General features: G+C 38.2%; 1 protein-coding gene across 2 annotated transcripts in view; it reads left to right on the plus strand.

Moving 5' to 3' along the window:
- Window positions 1–5673, plus strand: part of ttc39a (tetratricopeptide repeat domain 39A) — a 39019-nt gene extending 33346 nt beyond the window's left edge. For both annotated transcript variants that reach the window (XM_088425080.1, XM_088425081.1), the window contains 5 exons: window positions 18–138; window positions 908–1019; window positions 1106–1220; window positions 1304–1420; window positions 2897–5673. In XM_088425080.1, coding sequence (XP_088281206.1) covers window positions 18–138; window positions 908–1019; window positions 1106–1220; window positions 1304–1420; window positions 2897–3011 — 580 coding nt within the window. In that variant the 3' untranslated portion in view covers window positions 3012–5673. The remainder of the gene's footprint in view (window positions 1–17; window positions 139–907; window positions 1020–1105; window positions 1221–1303; window positions 1421–2896) is intronic.
- Window positions 5674–9907: the final 4234 nt, after the last annotated feature.

The following is a 9907-nucleotide window of genomic DNA, read 5'->3' on the forward strand; positions in this document are numbered from 1 at the left end:
TTTGATATTTATTACAGGCAGGTACAAGGGCTGAAGCAGAAAATTGCTGGCAAGTCATTACCCACAGAGAAATTTGCCATCCGGAAAGCTCGCCGCTACCTCACGGAAAACCCCATTCCACTTCCTGTCCCCCCGCTGGTTAGTGGTACTTTCATGCATGTCATGTACAAGTAGACTTGATTTGACAAATGAGTAAACGTTCACGTTTCATCTTAAATCATCTGAATTTGAGATCATTTTCAATACCTGTTCTGGTTGTGCCTCAGCGCACCAAGCACAGTTGATAAAGAGAATGTGATGTACAACAGCAGCATCAGTTGTTTCCACGTTTCCTTGAAAAGATTTATTTTTACATTTGAATTGTAAAAGTTTTAGGTTTAGTATTGGTGGGAAAATAATGTATCTTGTTCCAACTTTTTGAAACACAAAACCCTACCGTTTGAACAGCGGTATGTAGACTTTTTATATTCACTGAAAATAAATTGATATGAAATATAATTTATGTTCCTGATAATGCACAAGTTCAGTATGCCCATGTAAGATTTCTCAGCTCATTTTGCTGCGTTTTTATCTTCATAATGGACTCTCATTATTTTGATTTGCATTACTTAGCACTGCACTATGTGTTAATTTAGCACTTCATTGCAATCTGTTGAGCTTGGAAAAGGGTCTCCTCCGACCTGCAGCTGCTTCTTAAGGTTTCTCATTTTCCCCCAGATGTTTCTTATTTATTGATTTATTTTTAAAGTTTTTCTTAAATGTCATTGTGGACTTGTAAAGCTCTTTGAAACTCTTTTGTGGTCATGTTTTAGAAATGAATTTGACTTAACTTGACTTGACATGTTGAAGCAAGTGCAAATTGAAGTGTTGACAGAAACTGGGCTGATTCGTTCCACGTTTTGTCCAGGAGATGATGTACATTTGGAATGGCTATACGATCATTGGCAAGCACAAAGAGCTGACTGAAAACATGCTGAAGACGCTGGACGAGGCGCAGGCGAAACTTGAGAGGATGGATAGTACGAAGAATCAACCAAGGAATTACATAGCAGTTTTATTTGTTGGTGATTCTTTTACAATGCATTGCATCCATTTCATCTGACAGGGTCTGAGTTCACGTTTGACGACCAGTGTCTGCTGAGCTTGCTGAAAGGACTGTGTCTCAAGCACCTGGGACATCACGATGAGGCAGAACACTACTTTACTCTTGTCCTCTGCAAGTAAGCATCATGCAGGCACGGATTAATGTATCCTTAATACTGTCGTATTGATTAAATATGATTTGCATCCATTTCTTCTACAGTGAGGCCCAGATCAAGTATGACCACTACCTAGTTCCCAATGCATTGCTAGAGCACAGCCTGTTATGTCTGGAACAAGGGCGGAATGATGAAGCTGTAAAACTACTAGAAGCAGCAAAGTAAGTGACAGTAAACCCAAATACAGTTCAGGAAATCAGTGTTTAAATGAGTAATACTGGCATTCCTCCATTTATGACTTTCAAACTAAAACCATTCAGAGGTTTCAGCAGGTGTCATCATAAAATGAAATGCTAATGTAAATGTTTTTAATGGTCAAACAAGTACAATGACCCCTCACTATTTCCTGCCCTCTGTGTATCGCGGATTTTTTTTTTCATGGAAAAAAAAGTTATAGCAAAGAAAAGCGCTGTGAAGATTCCCTGCATGCCAGACAAATGTTACCTGTAAGTGCACACACCACGGGTACCCCTTGGACTGCGAACTACTACAGTACATATATTTACTTAAATCTGAAATAATTAAACCTTATACAGTAACTGTACTGTGAATCCTTCTCGTTTCCATGTCTTGGCTGTTTGTAGTCGGGATCACGGTGAGCCACAATTGCCCTATGAGTAAGCGTTCGGACGTCTAACTAGAGTGAAGCAAGTAGTTGACCAAACATGATTAAAAAGCAGAGTTTATACCTGAGATTCCAATTTATTGCAAAAGGTGTGAGGTCCCAAAGCTTTCCTTCCTTCTTGCGATCTCTTTCAGTCGCTCGTGCGTGATGGACTCAGAAAACATCCTTTGCAATGACAAAAAAAAAATAGTACTGTTCTCAACTGACTGGCCAGGCAATCTCTCAGTAAGCTCAAGGGGCACTCCTACAAGACACGTGATTGGCTCCGGGTGAAACCAATAAGGGCAGGAGTTGTAATCTACTCCTGCTCAGAGGTTGGGATCCTTTCCACATTGGTGCCCGTGTCTTGTACGAATACTCCTTAAGCTAATTGACGGATTGCCTGACCAGTCAGTTGAAAGCAGTTCAACTTTTTTTTTTTTTTTTTTTGTCATTGCAAAGGAGGTGATGGACTCTGAGTCCATCACACACGAGTGGCTGAAAACCTACTTCCTGGGGCAACTGCGGCTCACCGTGTTCCTGACTACGTATAGCCAAGACATTGAAACCTGAAGGCATAACATTAGAGTCACTGTATAAGGTTCAATAATTTAAGATTTAAGAAAATATGTGCACTGCAGCAATATTGGTCTTAAATATGTGAAGTAAAACTATTTTTCACTTTTTAAAAAAATTCAGTTACCCACATGCATGAAAATTATTACTGTATTACTGTACGCAACAATGTCAACCTAATTGTAAAAAAAGTACAACTCCCTTTTCTTGTGGACGTCTACTCCATCATTTTTCTGAAAGACAGCTATTTGCTGTTTCATGTTTTTTCTTTATAAAAAAAGAAAAAAAATTGTATTCAAAGTTAAATTGTACCAATTTCAAAAGCATTCAGAAGAAGAAAAAGTTATATTTAGTCAGACGTTCTTTGTTGCCATTTTTTGGCATCTTTTTCAAGACTGTCAACTACGTGCAGATATTCTTCGGTGCGATTTGCTAACTAAACATTGTTCTTGTCTAGGCAAAATTACAAAAACTACTCCATGGAATCTCGGACTCAATTCCGTATTCAAGCCGCCCTGCACAAAGCCAAGGGTGCTAGAGAAAATGGAGTCCATATGCCCTCAAGCCCGTGAAGACTACACATGAGGGCTGAGATTCAACTTTTGCATTCCCCCTCAGTACACCACTTGGCTCGTCAAAGGCTTGGAACTGTCTCTTCTTAGGAGGGTTTGAGGGAAAAGTAATTGGTGATTTAACATATATATATATATATATGTATATATATATATATATATATATATATATATATATATATATATATATATATATATACGCACACACACACACACACACACACCGTATTCCGTATTTTCTGGACTATAAGCCGCAGCAGCAAAACATGAGCAAAAAAGTTATTTTTGTCATGGATGAGCCGCACTGGACTATAAACCGCAGGTAATAAAATGAGATATTTCTGCAAAAGATGCTACATGGAAGGTTTTTTTTTTTCCGTTATTTAAGTTTTTTGTAATTGTCTGTGATTGGCAACATCCTCTCTTTAACAGACAGAACATGCCTGCATGGTTAGTCCCAAGATATTTTTAGAAAACGGATGGACGGATATTTTCAATACTAACACTATTAGTTAAATAGCAGTTCAAAATCAAAATCAATACTTCAATAGCATCTTTTTTTTATCTCCCTTTGTTTGATCGATTACTTTAATGAACAGAAAAACACATTGCACATAATTTATATATACAAGCATAAATACATATATAAAATCATATATATAGACTGTGTTCTGTATATAAAAATATCAAATATACACGTCACAAATTTATCCCAAATTTTATTGATTCTCGTATTCAATTTAGACATATTTTTTTAATAATATATTTCTAAAACTATTTTTGATTCACATCTTTTCAGTTCTATTTCATCGTTGTTCCATAAATTGAAACCTCGAAGAGATACACACATTTGCTTGCTGGTGGCTAGTAAAAAAACAAAACAAACAAAAACACAACAGATAAACCGCACTGGACTATAAACCGCATGGCTCAAATCATGAGGAAAAAGTCGCAGCTTATAGGCCAACAAATACGGAATACGGTGCCCATGTGGTACTGATCAATCATCTAGCATGTGACACGTGCACTGGCTGACCTTGACCTCCTCAATCAACAGGAAACTGAGGCAAATCCGGGCATGTGCCTTAAATGAGAACACACTAAAGTAGCAATATTTTTTTCCAACCGTGTAAATATGGCTGGTGCTACTACTTCAAAAGTTGTTGGTCTATGCAGGGTTGAGGTGGTGGTTTGAATGCAAGGCAAATGTACATATACAAATGCAGTCTATTGTTTTTGTTTTTTTTAAACTGTGGTTCAGGTAAAAAAAAAAAAAAAATGAAACTTGCATATTATTAATATTTAGTACACAGTGAAATACAACATTTCATGATTTCATGATTAAACTTTTGACATTACTTATTCAGGGGCTACAAAGGGGAACTATTGTCTCCCATAGCTTACAGCTAACAGAAACCCCAAATGCCGCCATGTCAAGAAATCCAACTATTAAATAAGCAACCTTAGTAAGGATAAGAGTTCATAGAAAATGGATGGATGATCAAAAAGGTTTTTAATGTATATTTTAGGTAGGAATTGACTTGCTGAATACCATTTTACAGTTTAACAAATCTGTAGAATTGGTTTCACTGATGAATTGAGCTGCTAACTCAACTTTTCTCCAATATTGAAATGTATGTTGATGCACCTGTCTATGACTAAAGCTACCACTACTACATCAAATCAGTTAACTCTTTCAGTGCCACGCATAATCTGAAAAAGCCACCCCCTTGAGTGCCAGCCGATATCGAGCATTTTGACGCATCTTTCAAGGCGGACAGAATCTTGCACTGTATGACTAAATAGACAATGGTGACATATGAAAATATTACACTAAATTCTATACCTAGAAAAAAAAGTAAGATTATACCTCATTCATCATTTATTTAAAATAAAGCAATAATAAGAATTGTCACTGGCACACAACCTAAGTAATTTACATGACGAAAATTCTCCTCCATGGCACTGAAAGAGTTAAAGGGCCTGTAAACTGAACTATAATGTACATATAAGAATAAATACAGTACGTATATCGCTTTTGGCACAATGGCGATTCAACTTTTTTATGAAATATAAGTTATGTTGGTGGGTACATTTCTCAAAGTAAAACATCTGGCTCCCTTACACCCTGCCTCTCACCATAGAGGCTACCGCACCCATTTAATGACGTCCTAGTGCAGTGGTTCTCAAAATGCCATTCAAGAAGGCGCTTCAGGGGGTACGTGACATTTTAACAGCGTTTCCGCAGGTATCTGCAAATCTAATTTACCCCTTTACAGGGCACAGTGACCGCTTTTGGCCGGTACTCTAAACAGGCAAAAATGGCCTTTATTAGGCACATGTTTTCTATTTTCAAGTCCTCAACAGACAATAATTTTCAGGATTTTAGAGAAATTTAGGAGTATGTTAGAATTCAAGCAATGGCTGTCACAGATGCTTTCGGCCCTTTTGCCTGTTAAGACTATCGACCGAAAGTGGCCGCTGTGCCCAGCAATGGGTTAATGCTTTTTGATGCCATAAGAACTGTTCATGTTTCCATTCAAAATAAGAACAGATTAAATGGAACATGAAGCTGCATTGTTGTAAAGACAACTGTACGTCGAAAGTTACCACTACAATTGTAGTTAGGAAGTTGAATAAATCAGACCAGAATGGCACAGCACTATGTTTCAAGTCATTTTTCTCATCAAAAATGCATTGTGATGATTAGGGGTTACTTGGCTGAAACATATTTCACAGGAGGTACAGTACATGGGAAAAGGTTTGACAACCACTGTCCTAGTGAACTGCAAATGGCTTTAGGAAAAACAGTAGTCAATCAGTGATGGAACAAAGTAAACGAGTGTACAGTATATGCACTGATTGGAAAGGGTTGGTACTGAGAACGCAGCAATGAGCATCAACGCTCAGAGGTGCATGAATAGAGGAAACGATCACTTTGGATAGGATTTGTTTAGGAAATAGCATTGGAACATGGTTTCACGTTCTTAAAGTTGATTTTGTTTGATACAAGGCCATTAAAGCAATAGTTCTCAAAGTGGGGTCCCCTGGGGGTCTGTGGCCTGACTGCAGAGGGTCTGTGAAATAATTTGGGTTAATGTTAAAATATATATACAGTGGGCCCCCGGGTTACGAACTTAATCCGTTCAGCGGCTACGCTCGTATCTCGAATTGCTCGTATAGCGGGCAATCCAAACCCATGTTAATTCGTGAATGCGTGCAACGCGCGCAGAAGCCTTAGGTAAAATTATCACGCTGTATACATATATTATTATTAAATGACATAATCTACTGTACAGTTGCATTAAATAATAAATACAAGGGAACACTGACTTTTACCTTTGGAAAGACGTGACTTGTGCTGAGATAAGCAGAGGTGAGCAGAGATGAATGCTCGAAGTCAATACGGTAAATCAGAAATGCTATTGGTCTTACAGTGTCAAAGTAACTTTTTCAGTCAGGGTTTTCTCTACTTCCTTCCATCCCAACCAGCTGTGCCATCAAGCTAGATAAAGGCGTTCGGCCAATAGCATATCGGCACTTCTGTGATTGACGTGTGACGCCGGCCAATAGCATCTCCGTGAGTGAGACCGGGTGACCTTAATCGACCAATAGCATATTGGCGTCTCCTTGACTGACTGATAATTATTCGCACTTTTTTTTAAACAGTTGGAATGTATTGACATCTTATTGATTAAAACACATTTAAACCTGTGACGATTTTTTTGTCCTGCAATCGGCACACTTAATTTCATGTCAGCTGTTTTTCCCGACGTGAATTGAGCTGGGTGGAGGCGGAGGGGAGGTTGAGTGTGTTGAATTTACTAGGCACCACACTTAAAGCTTGTTCGAGCGTCAGTTCACCGTTGGTTACAACTCACAAAATTGCAACAATGGCGCTGTCCCAAAGCATGTCGGGAGATCGCTGACTAACATGACATGCAATTTTATCAAGCAAACATTATGTGACACTGTGATACCACCCGTAAAAGGGTGCAGAGATTAACCCCTTGAGTTAATACGGCAACGCACATAGGCTATTGCTCTTACAGTGTTACAGTAACTCTTTCAGTCATGGTGCAAATCACGGAGATACTAAAACATCATCCTCTTATTTCTTCCTTTACCGCTGCTAGTAATTTTAGAAGCTATGTCTAACAGATAAAGTTTGCAAAGTCTTCAAAACATTCCGTTTTTCACTCATTTTGTCTACTTCCTTCCATCCTGTCCCATCAAGCTAGATAAAGGCGTTCGGCCAATAGCATATCGGCATTTCTGTGATTGACGTGTGACGCCGGCCAATAGCATCTCCGTGAGTGAGACCGGGTGACCTTAATCGACCAATAGCATATTGGCGTCTCCTTGACTGACTGATATTTATTCACACTTTTTTTTTAAACGGTTGGAATGTATTGACAATTAATTAAAAAAAAACACACATTTAAACCAATGACAATTCTTTGTCTTGCAATCGGCACATTTAATTTCATGTCAGCTGTTTTTCCCTTTAGCTGTACAAACACTACACTTAAATGGTAATATATATTTAGACACCGTGAGTGAGACAGTCAGTGTGAGGTTGTAAGACCAATAGCGTTCACGTTACCACCATAAGTGTCTGTTAATGATTATAGATGACGCAACTGCTGAATATGTTGACGCAGTTAGGCGAGATCATTTCTACATACTCAATGGCTGGTTTGTTGGAATGCTCGTAAGACGAGAGGTTTGCTCGTAAGCGGAGGACAAAATTCTCCCTGATCCACGCTCGTATGGCGAATTGTTCGCAAATCAGGATGCTCGTAAGCCGGGGGCTGACTGTATATATATATATATATATATATATATATATATATATATATATATATATATATATATATATATATATTTGTTCATGTTATTTTATATTATATTGTGCTAGAATTCATTACTCTTCAATACAGCAATCAATTCAGCCAAGTTTAACTCATTCAATGCATATTATCACATTTATTACAGAGTCCAGACTTTCAATTCCAGATACTTAAGTATCGATTTAATACTTAAGTATCTGGAAATTAATGTCCTTAATGTACTCAAGTATCGATTTAATACTTAAGTATCTGGGATTGAAATTTGGGATTGGACTCTTTAAAAAACATAAAAATATGTGAAAACACATCCCTGGCATTGAATGAGTATCGATTTTGTATTAATTTAATACTTAAGTATCTGGAAATTCATGTCCTTAATGTACTCAAGTATCGATTTAATACTTAAGTATCTGGGATTGAAATTTGGGATTGGACTCTTTAAAAAACATAAAAATATGTGAAAACACGTCCCTGGCATTTAAAGAGTATCGATTTTGTATTGATTTAATACTTAAGTATCTGGAAATCAATGTCCTTAATGCAGTGACGGTACGTGCATTTCACACTCAGAAGCACACGTACGCATTACTGGGTTACACAGGCTATTTTCTGGAGCATTTAAACATCAATAAATCCGCATCAGCAATTGAAACTTATACAGTACGTGATAGTGGCAGAACTTCAAATAATTAAGAATAATTTTAAATGTCCACAAAGTTTTATGAAGTCCACCAAGTGTCATGTCTGTGCGGCATGTTGGCGACGGATGTGGGAAGGTGGATCCAAAAAGCAGGGAGGCGGGATGAGATGGGCTCAATAAAACGATTTAATACTCACAGAAGCTGGGCGAAACACGAAACACTAGAGCTACACTAGAGCTGGAACACGCTCATGACAGGTGACACAAATTACACTAACGACAGAAGCCAGGGAAAAACAACACAAACTCAAAAGCAAAATAAGTGAAACTCCACAAAATAAAGCCAGAAAGAACGTGACGCCGAAATCAGGCAAGCTTTAACAAGATTGTGCGCTAAATTACAATTCGCACTTGAATATAAGAACATTTTATTACTTTACCACTAATTGAATGTGAACACGATAAAATTATAAAAACATTAAAAAGGAAAAAAATAAATCAATCGCTCTACTCACCAAAACACGTCTCCCACTTCTTTCAATACAAAATCCATTCTTCTTTCTTTCCTCAGAAAGACTTCAATCACTTGCTTGTACAGTTTCTGTGTTTCATTTCCAATAATAAATCCTATTTTATTGACATGGACGCCATTGCTGAAAGTCGCCGTTAGCCTACTGTCAGAGAAATCTCTAAAAGAAGACTAGGACAAGCCTAGCCGCTAAGCAGCAAAAAGAGTAACTCAGACCAGCCAAGATTGACTTTTCTACGCCATGGATAGGGAAAAAGCTTGGGCAAATGAACTCGTGGGTTCTCCAACGCTAATTCAACGCCCAAGCGCCCCTGCCTGGTTTTTATTCATTCAGCAAAGCATTGCACATTACAAGACATAACAAAAAGAGCCAGTCGGGCGCCACCAACAGCTGGGCCATGGTCCCGGCTCACACTTTCCTGCGTCAACAGCTTTATCTAAGGACTGGGGTGAGATGAACTCGGACTGCACACATGGAAATAAGCACATAATGATAACAACTTAATATATGATTTCCTTCACACCTACGGTTGAGCAACATGTTTTTTTTTCAATAACTTTATTTAACTACTTCCAACGTTTAACATGGTAGATCAATATAGCAACGCCTTCATGCAGTGAGCATCCAGTCACGTCACGTTCAACGTGAGGCCTCGAGATGGCGGGGTTATGGCTCGATTGACTATTACAGCTGTCCATTAAGCATTAGGGCCACTTACCTATCCATCTGTGCCGTGTTGATGTGAATGCCCTGGTTTCTGGTGAAAGCAGATTTCACACAGCATACCGACACAAGTTAGCTGAATTCTAATTGGCTAAAAACTCCACCATAGAACTACAGCACTGCAAGGAGCATAACCAAATGGATATAAAA

This window comes from Hippichthys cyanospilos, chromosome 10 (assembly GCF_059441005.1).
Source record: "Hippichthys cyanospilos isolate Australia breed blue-spotted pipefish chromosome 10, RoL_Hcya_1.0, whole genome shotgun sequence".
In the NCBI taxonomy this organism is placed as follows: Eukaryota; Metazoa; Chordata; class Actinopteri; order Syngnathiformes; family Syngnathidae; genus Hippichthys; species Hippichthys cyanospilos.